The 20,323-nt window shown below is 39.9% G+C and overlaps 1 protein-coding gene across 2 annotated transcripts; it reads left to right on the top strand.

Annotated features, from left to right (window-relative positions):
• The first annotated feature begins 66 nt into the window (after window positions 1–66).
• plcd1a (phospholipase C, delta 1a) lies at window positions 67–20,119 on the top strand. Of its 2 annotated transcripts, none has more exons than XM_039789927.1 (15): window positions 67–234; window positions 6,088–6,246; window positions 10,794–11,022; window positions 11,150–11,279; window positions 11,400–11,628; window positions 11,748–11,949; window positions 12,846–12,990; window positions 13,085–13,237; window positions 15,940–16,089; window positions 16,193–16,349; window positions 16,440–16,556; window positions 16,668–16,846; window positions 18,906–19,041; window positions 19,156–19,305; window positions 19,802–20,119. In XM_039789927.1, the coding sequence occupies exons 1-15, from the start codon at window positions 204–206 to the stop codon at window positions 19,891–19,893; spliced, it is 2,259 nt and encodes a 752-aa protein (XP_039645861.1). In that variant the 5' UTR covers window positions 67–203; the 3' UTR covers window positions 19,894–20,119. The 2 variants fall into 2 exon arrangements, with proteins under 2 accessions (XP_039645861.1, XP_039645860.1); XM_039789926.1 differs by lacking the exon at window positions 67–234 and adding an exon at window positions 2,834–3,056.
• The last annotated feature ends 204 nt before the right edge of the window (window positions 20,120–20,323 follow it).

Raw genomic sequence — 20,323 nt, 5'->3', positions numbered from 1 at the left:
CGGCTGGGCTGGTAATAACTGCAACCAAAAACTTTGTGGGTTGGCTCAAAAGGGGGGGGGGGGCACTTTGGATCTCTCCTGAAAGACAAACAGACTAGTTTTATGGCTGTGATAACTCCTATACTGTAATATATCCGACACTACTCTAAAACAGAAGAGGACTTTAGCCCAACGTATGGTGATTTATTTTGACTGGAACCAGAATGGACATAAATGGCACACCTGGGAAATATGGTGAGTTGGTGTGTGGAGGCTCACAGATTAAATATATTGCCTATTTAATTCTACTGCTACCTGTAAGACCTCACCTTTTGAAGTGTTTTACATCCAGGGTGGAGTGGAAATATTCAGGAAACTTAAATTCTTGTATGAAATAGGAGTTTTTGTGACATTGTTTTCCAGCTCTGTATCAAACTGTAACAATACGTTTTTTTTTAAAAGACCAAAAGGCTATGTCAGATATGACAGATTTTTTTTGTAGGCCGAGCTATTTTTTTGGTTTTAGTGCCCAGATGGGGGTCAGATAAACACTACTTGTGTCCTTACAGCAAATTTGTCAGCCAGATTTTCAAAGTGGGGGTGGAAGTTTTGTTTTCTTTTGTCGGGACAATATCACTTTTAACACAGTAGAAGAATACCAAACACATGCAGGTTTAATTTATGATCACAGCCAGAACGCTTGCAAATGATTAAACATGTTTTTAGAGGATAATGGTAAATGTATATCCACCATGGGATGGCACTATAGCTAATTAGGATCAGGATTATTCAAAATTTTAGTCTTTAGGGGGTCTCTATGGAATGCCGTTTCATTCAATATTAAATAAATACATAAATAAATTAATAAATACATGAATGAAAAAAATGCCTTTGAAATACATCATGAAATAAATAAATGAGGCATTAAATACATAAATAATTAAATAAATGTAAATATTTATATATAAATGAATCAATTAGTTAAATAAATATATTAAAAGGTTTACTTATTTCATGGTACTTTTATTTCATAAGTCCATGTTTATTTATTTCAAGAGATTTTTATTTCATAAATTCACATTTATTTATTTCCGTGGACTTTTATTTCCTAATGCCACATTTATTGATTTCCCTCTCTATTTATTTCCAGTTCTTATATGCAAATCAGGGGGCGTGGGTATCGCTCACATTCAGAACAGAGCCGTGGGCAAAAAAAGGCTGGCGAAGTGAGAGTGCAGACATAATTGAAGACATCGGTGGGCTCCGAGATTGCATGCTATCATTAGCAGATCAAATTGATCAACATGGTTGATAATAGACATCACAGATCTTTTTTTATAAAGACAATGCCAGAAAAGAGACGGCATGGAGGAGTGCCTGGAGTGGAAGGTAGATACTAGCTTAATAAACACGCGATTGTTCTGTAAAGTACTTGTATAGACAATATAATCTGAGTCGGGCAGCAAGACCCTCCGCTTCTGAGACGCTCCCGGTGTGGCATGGTATGGCGCGTGGCAGAGGACGTAACAAAACCGAAAGCTGTGACCCATCAGAAACTGTGACCGCAGAAGGCGCTGCTGCACATCGTCTTCCCTTGCGTGATAGACAATGGAGGGTGAAGAAGAGCCTCTACGCAAATGGCGTAAACATACATCCACGGGTGCAAGCTGTATAATTATTCACCTAAACTTAAAATAATCATATTCTACTGTAAAGAAAAGAAAGAACTAAATATTTGATGGACCAACACATTGGGTAAGTTGTCAGAATATGTGAGCCCACTGTAACTCCTTAATTAATGAGTCAAACTTCAAAATATTGTTTTCTGGAGCTTTAGATATTTGCAATAAACCAAAATTAAGCACTTTACTATTGTAAAAATAATTATTTACAAAAATAAAAACTTTACACTTTTAAAAATTAAACTCTTTATAAAAAAAATTTCAAATTACTATTAAAATAGCCTACAATAAAATATGGTGACCTCTGAGGTACTGGCTCTGTGATGACTCCAAATAAAAAAACATGTGTCCAGATTAGTGTGAAGGGATGACAAAACTACCCCAAACAATATTTTGAAGTTTGACTCATTAATTAAGCAGAACAGTGGGGTCACATATTCTGACAATTTACGTGTTGGTCCATCAAATATTTAGTTCTTTCTTTTCTTTACAGTAGAATATGATTATTTTTAAATGTAGGTCTAGTGTAGGTTTTAGGTAGGGCATTACAAATGTAACTCATGCATGCAGTCACAAAGAAATACATGTTTAGAAACATTTCAGAGAAAATGTACCTTCATATTTTATTTACTTTCAGATAAACATATGTTACTAGGCCTATGCCTGAGGTGGTTAATATTGTCACCAGCGGTTTACTCTTTCTCCTTAGGAAGCAATAACATACCATCAATAATCATACAGCTTGCACCATGGATGTATTGGCTTGCACCCGTGAATTCATGTTTACGCCGAGGCTCCTCTTGTCTACCGTGCACGGGCAGACGATGTGCAGCAGAGCCCTCTGCGGTCACAGTTTGATGGGTCACAGCTTTCGGTGCAACATCTGAACGCAGCAGGAACGCAGCACAGACGTGCCCAGTGGAAAATCGGGACTCCTCAATCCTGAAAGGAACTAGGCTATCTGGTCGAGTATTTTTCTAAAATTGCTAAATGCATCATTGGAGCACATCAGAGGAGTTCAAACTAACTGATATTCAGATGTTTTAAAACTAATAAGAAGGCTAAATGACAGACCTCTCCCCCAAAGTCCTCACCACAGCTGGCCAGTCACCGCTGCAGGGTATAATAATACTACAGTATATAACAGAGCAGTAGCCTAGACGATTAGACCCGCCCCATGAGGTGGGGAACTATGTGCTTGTGGCTGCTTCTTCTCCTCCACATCGAGCCCACATTAAACATCGACTGGATGATGCAGGTTTTAACTTTAAAAAAGCAAGTTTTCCACTATGTATTGTGTAGGCCTACATAAACGCCCAGAAAGGACAACATCGGAGGAACAGGCTTTTCAGGAACATGTGAAAAAAGTTGCGCAAGAGAATGGAAAACTGCTAGGTAAGTTCCTTAAAGGTGCAAATGTGTCTGAGCTTGACGCGGAGCAGAATGACGCTCTGGTTATTTTTGCAAACACAGGCAGGCGCGTATGGCAAACATTTTTTTAAATGTAATAGCTAGACTGGATATTTATCGCAGATATCCGTTATTCAATTGTTCCTAGTAAAAAAAAAAAAGACATTCTTCCTTTCAGATATCTACAACGTCATTCTTTCTAGGACAAATGACGTCACTTTTACTAATCATGTGTATAGGGCTTTCAATTGTACATATCCACAACGTCATCCTTAATATCCAGAATGAACATTAAAGATATTTGCAATAGAATTCATACTAGGAACAACTCCAATTTCAGATAACTACAATCCAATTGTTACTAGTTACTTCTGAATTTTAATTTCAGAAATCCAAAAAACATCTATAATGTAATTTGGAATATCTAAAATACATTTTGACTAGTAAAAATACAATGAATGACAAATATCTACAATGAGAATTGTAGATTCATTTTGGATATCTGAAATTAAAATTATGACTAGTAGCATAACATTTAGATTGAGTTCTTCCTAGTGAGAATTCTATTGCACATATCTAGAATGTTCATTCTGGATAAGAAGAATGGCATTGTGGATACCACACATAACGTGAGCTTTGGAAGATCTTAATCTTGTCAACAGAAACTCCAACTGATCACTGATAACCTTTAAGCATGGCATGCTACCTTTCTGTCTTTCAAAAAAGGGACAAACACAGGAAGGCGTTCAACCCCAAAAAGAGCAGAATGAGCAGAGGGGAAATCCTTTGTGGTGTTTCATTTGGTCATTCTGTGCCTCTTATTTTTTTTCATTGAAAACAATGTAGCTGCTTATGGTGCGTGATTTATTAGTCATTGTCAAAAGGGGACAGCAGAGCAATAAAATGCAAACTGTTATAAAGCTTTACTGAGCAAATAGTACATGACTACAGTCATTGAGTGGCTTTTATAAAACAATATATGAGGGTCATTGTTCCATTCAGAAGATGTAATATAGTAACAACCTGTTGCATCTTGTTTGTTTTGCTTAACAAAACAAAAATGTGACTTTTGGAGCATCTATTTCCACAGATCTCAAACAAGTTATCTTCTTGCTGGTAAACAAACACTCAGACTCCCTCTCAAGTTGTGTGAGTCATGTGTCAGGCATTTTAACTTAATTCTTGCCCCAGCTTGCCCCAGCTTGTCTCATATGGTGTAGGCAGCCACCTGAAAGTGATTACTCTGCAAAAAAAATAGAAAGAAAGAAAAAAAAGGAAAAGATAAATCATCTGTTTCTTATAAACTCCCTTCAAATGCACAGTATGACTCAAGTTTGGGACATGGGAAGTTTGTTGCTGTGTAGGTATGTGGGTAACTTCTTCACGGTAAAGTAGATAACACTACAAGCTGGGGGAGTTAACTCCCCGAAATAAAGCCTGACTGAGCAGAGGCGGTTTGGAAGCTCTCGAACCGGTTTGCCCATTCCTCCTCCCAGCCTGCAGAGAGGCCAGAGGCTGTGGTGCGATCTGGGGGAAAAATGTCTGTAATGTTGTGGTCCTGCCCACAATCCTGACACAATCCCAGCTGAGTTGTAGTAAATGTATCCTCAAATGCTCTTTTGCTTACTGAGAGGACAATCATACACATTTTTACTGCTTCGTATCATATTTAACAACCATTGTTAAGCTTGCGTGATGCATGAAAGCTGTGTGCAAAGTTCAGTCCCTCCCACATACACTGACTAACACCTATATTACCTCACATCTGCACAGATGGAAAACAAATAAACTAATCATTATCTTGCCAACATTATCCTGTAAGCCTATTGTGGCTTCCTACAGATTCCCCCATAAAGCCTTAATCAGCCAATTACTTCACCTGAATGATAAACCAGAGGCACTGTTGAATGAAACACTGTACTGTACATCCAGACTTGAGTACAGAAGTATGGAGGTAATGTTGGAAACACGACTGTGACAAGATTTACGATCAGCTGACTATACACTTGGATTTCTACAGTCAAACTTAAGGGTCTTTTTCATAATAGTACAAAATGAAAAATTTTGAAAATGTCCACTATAGGAATCAAGAAATGTCAGTCCTGAGACCCCACAGAAATAAAACTCTGCTGGCTTTCCTTGGTAAGCACCAGGTGTAATAGCCAAACCAGGTTATAAAGGGACATATAGTCTAGATGCTTAAAGGGCCATGCCACTAATTTTACACATAAAGGTCAATTTACTAGAGGAGTACTAGCCTGTAAAAAACAGTATAATCACAGTATCATCTCTTCTATGGCTCTGGAGGGAGATTTCTAAAGTCTTAAAACAAAATAACCCTCATGATGTTATCAGGCTTATTTCAGCTGGGCTTGGAGACTATAAATGTATAACTACAAGTCTGCTACCAGAGCTCATATCTGTATTTGGCAAATTGTCAAGTTATCACACGTTATGTATGTTCTGAAATAATTAAAGTTCAAACTAAAGTTTTAATTTTGTGTGTTTTATGTTTAGATAATATTCAACTGCTCTGGTGTTGTGATTTAAATCTTTAAAATAAACACTCTGTCAACACTTTCCCTCTGTCCTTTGAGTACATTTTGATTTGATTAAATATAACACAACTCAAAACTATGACAATCGCTGCAGTGTCTTGGCCTTGGAACTTTGATTAAATAGCCTTTATACCTGTGTTACAAAGTGGAGGCAAACAAAAAGATGCTATTGGTGGATTATGGGAAAAGTAGGCACAGCACTTTTGGAGCTTGGCCCATAAAAGTGCTGCTATGACTTTGACTGTTCTTGTTTTAATCTTTCTCTTATCTTTCCCCAACTTTATGGAAGTTCATTCATAACGAAATGAAATGACAAACCTGACAAACATTTCAGAAGTGTGTTGTAAACATACTAGCACATATTTTCCCTTAACAATATCATAGAGACACCCCTTGCCAGCGCATCTAACATTATATAGGTCATGTAAATTGATAAGATTTGTGGATGTCCTCTGCAGGTTTGGAGGGAGATCCAGATTTACAGTTTCTGTTGGATGGCGGGGAGCTGGTCAAGGTTCGTAGGGGCAACTGGAAGAAGAGTCGCTTCTTCAAACTGCAGGAAGACTGCAAGACACTGTGGCAAGAGTCCCACAAATTAATCAAGCGAAACCAGACTTGTGAGTGTCATCTTCTACTGGGTTGCTTGCATATCTGTGTTTGCATAATTCTTTTTTTGTGTGTGTATGATGCACAAAAAGAGAAGTTCTATAAAATCCTTCAGTTCATCCCACTGTCTTTTGAGATGTACATCCGTCTCCAATTATTCTGTGAACTCAGAGTTCTCCTTTCAGTTCTTAACAATAACTTATTGCAAACACACCCCTCTAATCCCAATGCTACTGCCAGAATATATTGAAAAAATAAATTATCTGTTTCTTATAAACTCCCTTCAAATGCACAGTATGACTTGAGTTTGCAACATCGGAAGTTTTGTGCTGTTCTCTTTACAGAACGTAAAGCATGTGGGTAACTTCTTCACTGTAAAGTAGATAACACGAAAAAGGAGAGGACAAACAAGTAGAACTTGGGGCAGCTTGTAGTGGTAGCCTGACTGTCCAGAGGTGGTTTAGAAGCTCTTGAATTGGTTTGCCCATTCCTCCTCCCAGCCTGCAGAGAGGCCAGAGGCTGTGGTGTGATCTGGGGGAAAAATGTATGTAATGTTGTGGTGAAATGGAAACAACTCACACACAAACTGCAGTGTGGCCAAAGGCATACTGGAAAATACAAGTGTGCCCATGTGTGTGTGTGTGTGTGTGTGTGTGTGTGTGTGTGTGTGTGTGTGTGTTTGTGTGTGTGTGTGTGTGTGTGTGTGTAAGAGAGAGATTATCTGCATGTACACTTCCTCTGGGCCTCTGGTAGCTCAAATCTCCCTCCCATCCCGGCGGCGGCTGCTGCGGCAGACCTGATAACCTCTGCACCGAGTCTGAGCCTTGAACAAACACTGGAAGACAGATCAGTACGCCTTATACTCCCCATACAAGCACAGTAGATACACACACAGAGGTGATATTGAGTGATGCTGCCCCGTGTCAAAGCAGTTTTTTTTAACACAGCCAAACTGGCTTAGAGATGGGCCATTAGTTTGCATGCGTTTCCTTGTTTACGGAAATATGGTTTTATTGCTTTCCTGTGGGCTTTAGCAACAACAAATCAGCTCTAAAGTGCTTTAGCATAAGGTAAGTGAGGGTGGGAGGACAGTACCTTTTGTTTTTAATCCCTTTTTGAATGAGATTCATCTGCTGCTCTTGAAGCAGATGTTGTTTCAGTGCTATGGACACATGTCTATGTAGTGCCTGTAAATCATCCATACTCTGTAACTGTAAGTGACAAAAATGCCCTCCATTCTGGGTCACTTCTCATCAGTCCCAATAGAGATAGACTGGAAAGCTTTGGTTCTCTTTTTTCCCACACTCGGTGACAAACACGCAGAGACACACATGCACATACACACTGTCAGGGTCACATGAGGTGGATGTCAGGCTCTGCACTATACTGTAAATATGACACACTTATCTCATTAGACACTTCCCTCATATTGCTGCCAGTCATTTCATTTGTTGCAGAGATAAAGGTGAAAAACATTTGCACACTTATCAGCTCAGAATTTTACTAAACAATATTCACAGGCTCATATTCAAACATCTAACAGGTTTGGTAAGTAGGTGGTTATTGTTTTGCATGCTAATCCACAAAATGTATTATGTGTATGATAATTTGCAGCTGTTAATTTCCCATCTCGACCTCAAGCGAGATATAAACCCTAAGGTCAAGTTCAGAGTCACACACTGTCCATGGCTAACAGCACCCTCTTCACTGCAAAAGAGTTTTAGAAACAGTTGCAAAAACTTTGTACTTGCACAAATCATCTTATTGTTTGAAATTGCATCTGGTATTCAAGCAATGTCGTAGGGGCACAGATGACATGACTTGGACATTGTGGAAGATGGGATTCTCGGAAAATTATGCAAATTCACAACCCCAAAGTCCTCTCCAGTGGTCTGTTCTGCTGGGGATAATGTTCATGATGATGATTAAACAAACACACACACTCTTCTGGTGAGTGCCTCCAAGGTATTTGGTTCATCCAGCAGTCAGCTGAGTGTACACCGCCAAGCCTTGGGTGTGTTTCTCCACACCGCCCCCTCACTATTTTGTTTTTCTCTCCAAGTAGTCTGACCTTTAGATTCATCCTGGATGATACTGGAACAATGGTCACTCTTGGTCAAACTATTAGACTCTCCAGCCTTGGGTGTAAAGGGGTGGGAACACTGTGATTGTAACCTAGCTTTAACATATAGCCTCTTAGCTAAGCCTCTGGTCTTTGGTGTTTTGTTACAAGGGCGGTTGTTGCCATTTAGCGTGATTACATCATGCGTGGCCATGCATGCTCTTCCGTACATTAAGCTGCTCAAAAACAGAGCATGACCCCAACTTATGCCTGACAACAAGCTGTGTGTTCAGAGACCTTCAGCATCTTTGTGTCTGATACATATTTTTATCCAAGAAATGTCGACCACAGTACTTAATGTGTTGTCCATGTGTGAGACATGGAGATCAAGGGAGGCAAGATTGCATCATACTGTTTTTAAGTGCAGTTATCAAATCTCCATGGAATGGGTTTGGGTTGCCAAAGAATCGAAATGCGCAGCAGACAACAACAAAATGTCTGAGAGACCATCTCTTAAAAGTAAAATGTCCAAAAAGTAAAACGTAAACAAGATTCAGGCTCAATCTACTGTTGTAATGGAACATGTTTGGTAGCTATGTGTTGGATATAGGAAGAAAGAATTCTGTTGGACAAGTTCAAGACAATCTCACCACACGCCGGATCTCTATCTAGTATTCTTAATTTCTGAATAAGAGAAGAGATTTGTTTTGGAGCAACAAACACATTTTGCATTCATCTTCTTTGGGAAGAGAAATATTCTCAGTTGTTCCTATAAATATAAATTAGCTGCACTAATCAATATTTTTGTTGATTATTTGATGATCTACTTTAATCATCTAAACTATGACTACGTGTAATGTGAGGGTTGCTAGTGTTTTGACAAACACCCAATTGTGTAACTCCCCTCAGCTCTACTGGCATTTAAACGTCCTTGAGCTCATTGTTTTGGTTTTAATGGCCCACAGCTTTACCGCCCAAAGAACCCACCAAACAGCAGACAGACAAATTTAGAGGCTAGCTAACATAGTGAACGTAGCGGTGCATTAAAAAGCTAAAGATAAGAGATATTTATATTTCACTTAGGAGCTGTTTGAGAGAAACAGAGCTAAAAGGAGAGGGACTAATTGGTCTCAGGAGGCCAAAACAACCACCAACCCAGATGATTGCTAATGTTCCTGCAGGTCTGCTGGATTTGTTAATATGCAACTGTTGTGCCTTGTAAATGAAGGCCACTGAAGTGCACTACTACCTAAAAACAAAAGCCTTCCTGTAGATAAGATGTAAAAGCAGTTTGTTGTTGTGCCCATACGGACATAAAGTCTGCTGCCACAAGATAGTACCGACTTGTCTAAGGGAGGATCATCAAGTTCTGCTTCAAAGGGCCAACTGTGACTGCCAACTAGTTAATGGTTGTGCCCAAATATAACTCCTACTACTAAACTACTGGATGGGTCTATTGAAGCTATTACAAATTATTACCACTAACAGAACAGGTAATTGTTAAAAATAAATAACTTGAAGCCTTGAAACAAAAACTATTTTTTAATGTAGAATTAGTTTTTGTGTTTATGTTTTTTTATGCCTCAAGCTACAAGTGTGCAACTGGTTTTCTCTTCTGATTAAAGGCAGAATAACAGGAAAGGATTACCAAATTATCTAATTATCCGGACGTTTTGGTCTGTTCTAAATGACAATACAATGCTAGTGATTGTTTCTCAAAAATGTAAATATCATAATATAATATATTTATATTATATTACGTGTTATATTTAAATTATGTACATTCAATTTTGTGGAAACTTTGTGGAAAGTTTGTGAAACTTACAGCTAGAGACTCAATTTTGAAATTGATAAATTATTTGAATATTGGCAATAACAATTGTATGTTGAAGTATTGCTTACTGTTGTTTAGACTTCTCTCTGAGTGCACTGGCTTACACTACAAACTTCAGTTATTTACAAACCAACCCTTGGCGATGCCTCGAGAGCCCAAATTTCTAACAAAGCCAATCCGTGCATACTCTTCCTTTAAGCTGCTCAATAACAGAGCAGGACCCCAACTTATGCCTGAAAACAAGCTGTGTGTTCAGAGACCTTCAGTATTTTTGTGTCTGATACATATTTTTATCCAAGAAATGTCGACCATGGTACTTCATGTGTTGCCCATGTGTGAGGCGTGGCGATCAAGGGAGGCCAGATTGCATCATACTGTTGTTAAGTGCAGTTATAAAATCCCCATGGAATGGGTTTGGGTTGCCAAAAAAAAAATCTAAATGTACAGCAGACAACAACAAAATGTCTGAGAGACCATCTATTAAAAGTAAAAAGTAAACAAGATTCAGGCTCCATCTACTGTTGTAACGGAACATGTTTGGTAGCTATGTTATGGATATTTAGGAAGAAAGATTTCTGTTGGACAAGTTCAAGACAATCTCAGAACACGCCTCTATCTCTATCTAGTATTCTTAAAGCAACCCATCCTCTCTCTCCAAACAGTCACCCTCGATGACATTGATTCAGTGCGCATGGGCCTTCAGTCGCAGGGGCATGATAAACACACAGACCCCAGTGTTGAAGAGCGGTGCTTCTCCATCATCTTCAAGGGCCGCAAGAAAACTCTCAACCTGATGGCGGCCAACGTGACAGAGGCAAAACAGTGGGTCAACGGCCTGGACAAGATCATCAGCAACATGCACAACCTCAGCCCCCAGCAGAATAGCGAGCAGTATCCTTTGATTGAGAAATGCTTTTTCTGTTAAACGTCTTGAGAGGAATCAAGTGCGTTTTGCAGTCCCAGATTTGTTGTTTTGTTCTTACTGAGCTCAAATATAATCCTTACATCTAAATGCCAGTTGGATTTTCAACTGCATGCGAAAAGCAGACAAGAATAAGGACAACAAGATGAACCTAAAAGAGGTGAAGCACTTCCTGAAACAGCTCAACATTCAAGTGGACGACAATTATGCAGCAGACATTTTCAAGGTGAGTCTCAATGAGCCATTGCTACCTGCAGATCAATATATTATCCATAAACATGTGTAGTTGGTCAAACTTAAAATCTATCGTGTCGTTCATTGTTTTATCATGTCTCATGTTGTATAGGAATGTGACACCTCAAATTCAGGCACCCTGGAGGGCTCAGAGATCAAGCTCTTCTATGACATGCTGACACACCGGGAGGAGATAGATGTGATTTATGGGAATTACGCTCAAACAGAGGGTCAGATGAGCGCCACAGACCTGCTGAACTTCCTGTTGAAGGAGCAGAGGGAGCAGGCATCCATGGAGGACGCTGTCAAGCTGATTGAAAAATATGAGGTGGATGGGACAGGTAGGACTAAGTCTTTTGTTTTTTTATAGAACAGTACTCTCAGTACACAGTACAGAGAGACAGACACATTCCGAATATCGTATCATAATCATTGCGTCTGTCTGTCCTCTGTCCACCAGCAAAGCAGAATAAGCGCATGACCAAAGATGGCTTCCTGATGTACACGCACCAGGAGGACGGCTCCATCCTCAACCCGGCCCACAAACCTGTGTATCAGGACATGCACCAGCCCCTCAACCATTACTTCATCTCCTCGTCACACAACACATACCTGATGGAAGACCAACTCAAAGGACCCAGCAGCACAGAAGCCTACATAAAGTAACTACTTTTACCAACCACTACTTTTTACATAAAAGCAGATTGAGTATTTAGCATGTGGATTTTGTTGGACATACACATAAATTCAATTTGCTCCTGTTCCCTCACTTTTTAATTCTAGTAATAAGGAAGTTGGCTACATCATTCTGTTGAAAAAACTAAATAAAACACCAATTTCTAATAATTATACCAGCGATAGTCTATATCCACGACGTTCCACTTCCGGGATTGCTCCAGTGCCGCAGGAAATTCCGCTGGATGCATGTATTTTCGCCGATGTCCGTTTCCTGCCGCTTTCTTTGTGTTGGAATTTTAAACTCTGGTCGATTTATGAGGACTATGGTTAACTGCTCCTCAGATCTCTGCAGGGTAAATCCAGACAGCTAGCTAGACTCTCTGTCTAATCTGACTTTTCTCTTGCACAACTGAAACAACTTTTGAACGTACACGTTCCATCAAAACAAGTTCCTTCCCGAGGCTATTTTGCAGCGGCACGGCCGCCCATGACAATTGTGATTGGTTTAAAGAAATGCCAATAAACCAGAGCAGGTTCTCTCTCTCATCCCAGATTGCTATGTGGACTAGCCAGACCCTCCTCCGCAGCGTTTGGAGACTATACGAGACTATACCAGCGATAACCAGTGAGATGAATGATCATGATGAAACCAAAAGGGTGTAAACAAGTGGTAGCATTCTCGAGGTTTGTGTATGTCCACCCCAATTGTTCCAGGGCCTTTAAAAAGTACTACTTTAGGAGCAGAGACTTTTTAGGGAGCAGGAACTATGGCCACCTGACACTAGCTCCTTTGGTCGAAATGCAGGAAAACATCCTGGAAACATTTCTGCAGTGATGCCAGTGGTGTGCAGGTTTTCCTAAAGGTTTTCTTTCCTTGCAGAGCACTGATGAAGAGCTGTCGCTGTGTGGAGCTGGACTGTTGGGACGGGGCTAACGGTGAGCCTGTCATTTACCACGGCCACACACTCACATCCAAAGTGCTCTTCAAAGACGTCATCAAAGCCATCAAAGAATACGCCTTCAAAGTATGTGACATATTGATGATTTCTATCCCTTCTCAATAAGACAATTATGGAAAGCTTCGCCTTCATGGAATAATTGCGTCCTTTGTTTCTCCAGACATCAGTGTACCCAGTGATCCTGTCCCTGGAGAACCACTGCACCATAGAGCAACAAAAGCTCATGGCCCATTACTTAAAGTCCATCCTGGGTGATGCTTTGGTCACAAAGCCTCTGGGCAACACCATGCCCACACACTTCCCCTCACCTGAGGTGTGTTCATCTCAGCTTACTGATTCCTTAATGTAACATTCATTTGAACCTTAAATAAACATCAAAGAGACTGCACCTACAAATTCCACCTCTTTAGTTAATGAACTACTTCACTTTCCTGTTTAGTTTTGTCTATTAGATTTGTCTGGGAAAGGAAGCCGATGAGATGAAAGTAGAACCCATCCTCAATATGTGAGCACCAAATTAAACCACTAGCACATAATAAAAACAGACTCAATCTCACACCTCTGCTCCTCTTCCATGGGTTGATAATGTGGGTACACAAGATCTTGAGTTTTGCATTTGATTATCTCACCTAAGTGAAGGCTTAGAGATAAGTTGTTTATTAACTAATAAGTTATCACAAGATCCGACTGTGAGGCTCGGGCAGTGTGTGAGAGAACACCTTGTTTGATAAGAGACGTCATTGGCATGTGAATAGTGACTGGTATTCAGTGTTTGTCTAGGTGTGCATTTGATCATTTTAAGCATTATATTAATTTTGTTTTCTGCTACAAACTGAGTTCATAGTTCATTTTCCACTCCCCCATATCTTTCCTCCTTTACTTTACTTTACTTTATACTTTATTAGTCCCATCACTGGGAAATTTGTCTTGGACACCGTGCATAGTCTAGTCCTGCAAAGCAACATGATCGAAGTACATAAAACACATAATCAAAATGCATAAAACACAATAGTAGATCATTCACACAATACAGCATCCGTTAAAACAAATAAGAGAAGTCAAAAAAAAAAAAAAAAAGAGAACAAGAAGGCAGTTCACAGTATTTCATTTCTATTTAGCCTTGATTGCAGTAGGAACAAAGGAGTTTTTTAGTCGATTAGGCCCTGCACATCAAGACCCTATACCTCCTTCCTTCGAAGGTAGTAATTTAAAATTATCATTCAAGATATGCATTGTCTCTCACAATTTTCTTGGCATGGTTTAGAATTGAAGCATCAAATAGCTCTTGGGGTGATCGTTCCCCACACCCTTAAATTTTAAAAGCCGTGTGCACCAGTCGTCCCAACCTTGATTTTAATTGGACAGTCAAATTACCATACCATGCCGTAATACCATATCTGATCAAACTCTCAAAAGTAGACTGGTAGAACAAATACATAATTCTCTGATTTACTCCGAACGCTTTTAACCTTCGTATAAAATATAGTCTCTGCTGTAACCTGGAACAAAGATTGTTGACATGAGAAGACCAACATAGTGCATTATCTATATAAACTCCCAAGTACTTATATGAAGGTACCTGTGCAATGATATTACCATATATCGTTACCGGACTATGGTCTCTTACACTTCTAGGATCAAAAATGATCTCTACAGTCTTGGCTCCATTCAGTATTAAGGAGTTATTATCGCACCAGCCAACAAATCTATCTACCTCAGAGAAATAGTGTGAAGCATTATCTTGCCTATTTAATAAGCTTAAAATTGCTGTGTCATCCGAAAACTTGATAAAAAAAGTACTCTCTTGACTTGCTACGCAGTCATTGGTATATAATGTAAATAAAATTGGTGAACAGACGCACCATGCCCGGGGCTCCCGTGTTTGAAATTTTAACCTCAGAGTACGAGTTGTTGACTCTCACTTGTTGTGTACGATTGTTCAGAAAGGAATAGAACCATTTGATACAGTATGGATTTACATTAAGTTCTTTTAACTTTGTGGTCAGCAATCTGGGATTCAGGGTATTGAACGCTGAACTAAAATCAATAAAAAGTAAACGGGCATATGCTTGAGTGTCTTCTAAATGACTAATCACTAAATGAGAGATGCAATTAATGGCGTCCTCAGTACCTCGCCTCTCCTTATAAGCAAATTGAAACGGGTCGAGTGAAGGTTTAACATGATCCTTTAAACCCATTAGAACATATCGTTCAAAACACTTCATAACGTGATGTTAGGGCCACAGGTCTGAAATCACGATTCTCCACTGAGTTCTGTTTCTTAGGGACTGGTATAACAATAGATTTTTTCCATAAGGATGGAATAGTATGTGAATCTAAAGATTTTTGAAAAATTGGGCAGAATGCTGTGGAAAGCTCTATTGCACATGTTTTCAACAAAAAGGCTGAAATCCTATCTGGACCCATAGATTTTTTAGAGCATACACCTCTAAATAAAGTGCTAACCACATGTGGGTCCACCACTATCCTCTGACCTGGTTCACATGTTACATTATCCAGAACATCCGTATAATCATCTGGCGACTCAAATCTAAGAAAAAAGTCATTTAAATCGTTTGCCCTATGTTCGTCATCATTAGTTATCAAATTCCTATGAGGGGGTGTCAAATTTGTCACAAGTTTAATTGACTTTAGACCTTATTGTATCTTTGATAATACGTGACTGTGACAGAGGATGCACAAAAAAGTCCTCAGTGCTAGAAGAGACACAAATGGAGGATATAGCATGTCAAATAATTTTTTTCAGTGACATTCCCAAGCCCTGTTTAAATGTAGCACCCATGGGATGAATGCCTTTGGCATTGTCAGCCTCAAAGCAAACTTTAATTATGCAGTACACAATATTTTCCTTGCTGTCATTGGCTTCTGAGAGGGCGTGACCAGCAGTCATCAACATGCTTTTTTTATCATTCAAAAATAAGAATATGCTTTCCTGGATTCAGCCATTACGTGGCACAATAAACTTATAAACACATAATGTCTGTTTCTGTGCAGGAGCTGAAGGGGAGGTTCCTCGTCAAGGGAAAGCGATTGAACAAACTGAATGCTGCCGTCAACAATCAAAGCACCGTAGAGGAAGGCACTGTGTCTGATGAGGATGAGGCTGCAGAATGTAAGCAGAACAGCACAAAAGGCCAAACAAAGGTGTGCCAAGTGTTTGATACTAATTTGTAATGATTTTTTTGTTTTTAAATATCCTCTTTGAAAGAGCAGAAGAAAACTGAGCCACAATCCTGTCTCATTTTAGAAATCCACAATCAAACTTGCCAAAGAGCTCTCTGACACCGTCGTCTACTGCAAAAGCGTCCATTTTAATGGCTTTGAACACTCCAAGGAGAGCCACGCCTTCTATGAGATGTCGTCCTTCAAGGAGAGTAAGGCTTTGCACCTGGCTGAGACTTCAGGTAAACATCATATCTTACTAACCTTACTGACATGTTCCAGTTGATTATGATTTGTCATGATCCGAGTATGGAAATTGTGTTTTCTTGTAGCTACTGCCTTCATCCATCACAATATGGACAAACTCAGTAGGATCTACCCTGCTGGCTCCAGAACTGACTCCTCCAACTATAACCCAGTGCCCCTGTGGAACGTTGGCTGCCAGATAGGTACACTCACATTACTATATGCAGAAATCCAGCCATTCATATATTAAGTGTTATTGTTATATTAAGAGTAAATGGTTTCACTCCCTTCTTTCTCTGATTTTTTTCTTTTAGTGGCATTGAACTTTCAGACTCCCCACAAGGAAATGCACATAAACCAGGGTCGGTTTCTGCCAAACGGTTTTTGTGGCTACATCCTGAAACCTGAATTTCAGAGAGACATGTCCTCTCAGTTTAATCCCAGAACACTTATTGAAGGGCCCTGGCTAAATAAGAAGACCTTTCATGTCATGGTGAGTAATACAGAAGGTCTTAAAGTGATGGTTCGGAGTAATTTCACCCTAGGGTCCTTTGCACCATGACCTCGAGCCAAACACCCCTCCAGAAGCTTTTTTCACCTGGGTCGAACATTGGGAGCGTTAGCGTAGAGTAGCGTTAGCTGCTGAATAGCTTAGCGCAGGGGCTAATGGATCCGAAGTGTCTCTTAACATTACCCCACTAATAATGCCCGAAATGATACCAAACGTCTACAGTAGTACAAATAGGTTATGCTCTCATAAAACGATGGATTGTAAAATTTGTAAGTACACCAGAAGTTTATGTAAATAACACTTGCCTGCTGGCTTCTGCTCTCTGCTGCTGCTGTTACTACCGGGCAGTAAGAGTGCTTAGGGACATCTACAAATTACAACACCGAAAAGAGATGGAACAAAAATATTTATTAATTTAATGATTAAATAAGGTAATGTCTCCAAACTTACCTCAATTATAACTTGTCTCCTGCTAGTTATTCTACAGCACTTACTTTAAAAAATAAGTTAAATTAAAAAATATTTTTGTTGCATCTCTTTTCGGTGTTGTAATTTGTAGATGTCCCTAAGCACTCGTCTTACAGCAGCAACAACAGCAGCAGAGAGCAGAAGCCAGCAGGCAAGTGTTATTTACATAACCTTCTGGTGTACTTACAAACTTTACAATCCATCGTTTTATGAGTGCATAACCTATATATACACTAGTGTAGACCTTTGGTATCATTTCGGGCATTATTAGTGGGGTAATGTTAAGAGACACTTCGGATCCATTAGCCTCTGCGCTAAGCTATTCAGCGGCTAACGCCTACTCTACGCTAACTCTCCCAATGTTAGACCCAGGTGAAAAAAGCTTCTGGGGGGGTGTTTGGCTCGAGGTCATGGTGCAAAGGACCGTAGGGTGAAATTACTCCGAACCATCACTTTAAGCTGTGTTTCTACTGTATGGCCCGGCTCCGCTCGACTCAACTCACTTTTTCGGTAGCAGTTCTTTTCTCTCTTTTTTTTCCACTGCGGAAAGTATCCCCTCAGAGTAGGATGGAGCTGATCGCCATAGCGACGCCGCATGAAACTGCTGCAACATCATCTTCGACGCGACTCTTGCTGAATATTTTCATCGGCAGCTAAATAGAAGAACATCTTTACGTCGTATTGACCATGACATAGTTTTGTTGGCTTACATTTAAAAAAAATTGGGTTGAGCGAATGAAAAAATTGCAGTCACTGTTGACGGTAGCTTGGATATTCAAAAACAGCGTGTCTCTGCAGGATGTCCCGTGTCGCGCAAGGTACTGTTCTCTCTGACCAATCAGTGGTCTGCAGTGTTTTAACTCGCTTGGAACCTCGACTGAGGCGGTACCAAAAACAGCACCAGGTACTGTCCACAACTTTTGCTAATGGAAAACAAAAAATGGTTATGGTTAATGGTCTTGCATTGATATTCAGTATCAACTTTCTAGTCTTCCACCCACTCAAAGCACTACACTACAGGCCACATTCACCCCGTACACTTACACATTCATACACTGATGACAGAGGCTGCCATCAAAGGTGCCAATCTGCTCATCAGGATCTAATCTGATCATTCGCACAGCGATGATACAGCCTTCGGGAGCAATTTGGGGTTCAGTATCTCACCCAAGGACACTTCGACATGCGGACTGGAGCCGGGGATTAGCGGACGACCCGCTTTACCTCCTGAGCCACAGCGACTGAGTGAGTCCAGTCGAGCCATACAATGCAATGGAAAAGTAGCATTAGTTAGAGGTAACGGTGCCCTGTGGAGTTTTCTTTTAAACAAACAAAGGCAATTTCCTGTCGATCAGCTGAGCAGCAGGAAATCTTTGTAGCCATGTACTGTTTATTGTGTCCCCCTTTGTGCTAGTGCAAATCCAAACAAAGTAGGGACCCACTGAAATAACAGGTCAAAAACTCCACAGGGTATGTTCAATTTTGTATTTGAATTTATATTGTAAATACTCTGCTGTTTACTAATTACTTGTTATGCTGTAGATGATTTTATTTTCCATATTTGTACGAATAGGTGATCTCAGCTCAGCAGTTACCTAAACTCAACAAGGGCAAACACAACTCCATCGTTGACCCTCTGGTGAAAGTGGAGATCTATGGCGTCCCAGCAGACAACGCCAGCAAGGAGACACACTACATTAATAACAATGGTGAGCATACCGCACATACACAGCCACACCCAGTATTCTTTTTTTTGTCACACACTTTGGCAGAAAATATATATCAGCGAGTTGAACCAGCTGAACAACAATCCATCCTTGCAGGGTTTAACCCAACGTGGAACGAGAAATTCACATTTGACATCAACGTCCCAGAGCTGGCCATGCTGCGGTTTTTGGTGGAGGACCATGACGCAGCATCTGCTAATGATTTCATCGGGCAGTACTGTCTACCGCTCACCAGTATACAGAACGGTAAGAGAGTCCAAAACAGCACAAAGCACTGAACTGGAGAAAGCAAGATGAAACATGCACAGATGAATTTTCTGTCGAAAGATATTGAACTTAGACAGTGATGGATGAATTATCCATCACACAGAGGAGTTCACAGTCACAACAGCAATAAGTTACAAAGACAGAAATATCAAGAACTATTTGATTGTGTCAAGTTATGTATCATTCACACTTCGGCTCTTTGCCCAAACTTGAAAAAGGCATATTCAAGGACTGAAGAACACAAGGGACAACTCAAATATCTTCTTTTTGTGTTCCATATAATTTATGAAGTTGGGACTACGGGCGGAAAATAGCACTTGTGCTACAACCTGGCACAGTGCATCTCTCCTTGTTCTTATACAAGGTTAATGTTAACTTGTGCATTGTCCCTGTTTTAAATAAAATGAATCTGAATCTGAAGTGTTTTTGACTCTAATTTGCTGACAAAGCTAAAACCCACTTCCTTTTTTTCCAGGCTATCGCCACGTGCCGCTGCTCACCAAGAGAGGGGCCGTCATCTGCTCAGCCGGACTCTTTGTGCATCTCATGCTCGTGGACGTAGAGTAAGCTCGCCTTTGGAAAAGCCTTCACGCCAGCAACATCATTTATTTTTTAAAACTCTAAAGGAATTTATCGAGTTTGAAAGCTTAATTTACCTCTGATCAAATATTTAATGGAGAGAGGAAAAAAGAACGTCTGTCATCTGGTGGTGCTGACTCACCGTTGTCTGCCTAACACTTTCCTGTCATTGTATCATTTTAGCTTTCTTCAAATAAAGTTGAGTGTGAGCTCCTGTGTGGTAGCAATGAATGGAAATGCGAATGAGAGGAGCAGTGTGGGATATTATTTGAAAAGTATAATAATTAGAGGAGTAAGGTGTGAATTTCAGCTTAAGATATTTTTTATATAGTATTTACAGATTTCTTTACAGGTTTTATATTTCCCTTCGGGATCATACAAATCATGCTCATGGAAACAATGTATTTGTCAAGAAGCA

This window comes from Perca fluviatilis, chromosome 22, assembly GCF_010015445.1.
Source record: "Perca fluviatilis chromosome 22, GENO_Pfluv_1.0, whole genome shotgun sequence".
NCBI classification, from domain to species: Eukaryota; Metazoa; Chordata; class Actinopteri; order Perciformes; family Percidae; genus Perca; species Perca fluviatilis.
The sequence above is the reverse complement of the archived record's forward strand: the minus strand, read 5'-3'. Positions and strand labels throughout refer to the sequence as shown.

Coding starts and splice junctions, on each gene's coding strand:
- plcd1a (XM_039789926.1), top strand. CDS start 2,951: ATGTATTGTGTAGGCCTACATAAACGCCCAGAAAGGACAACATCGGAG. Junction 16,090..16,192: donor GCACAAAAGGCCAAACAAAG/GTGTGCCAAGTG, acceptor GTCTCATTTTAG/AAATCCACAATCAAACTTGC. Junction 19,306..19,801: donor GCTCACCAGTATACAGAACG/GTAAGAGAGTCC, acceptor CTTTTTTTCCAG/GCTATCGCCACGTGCCGCTG.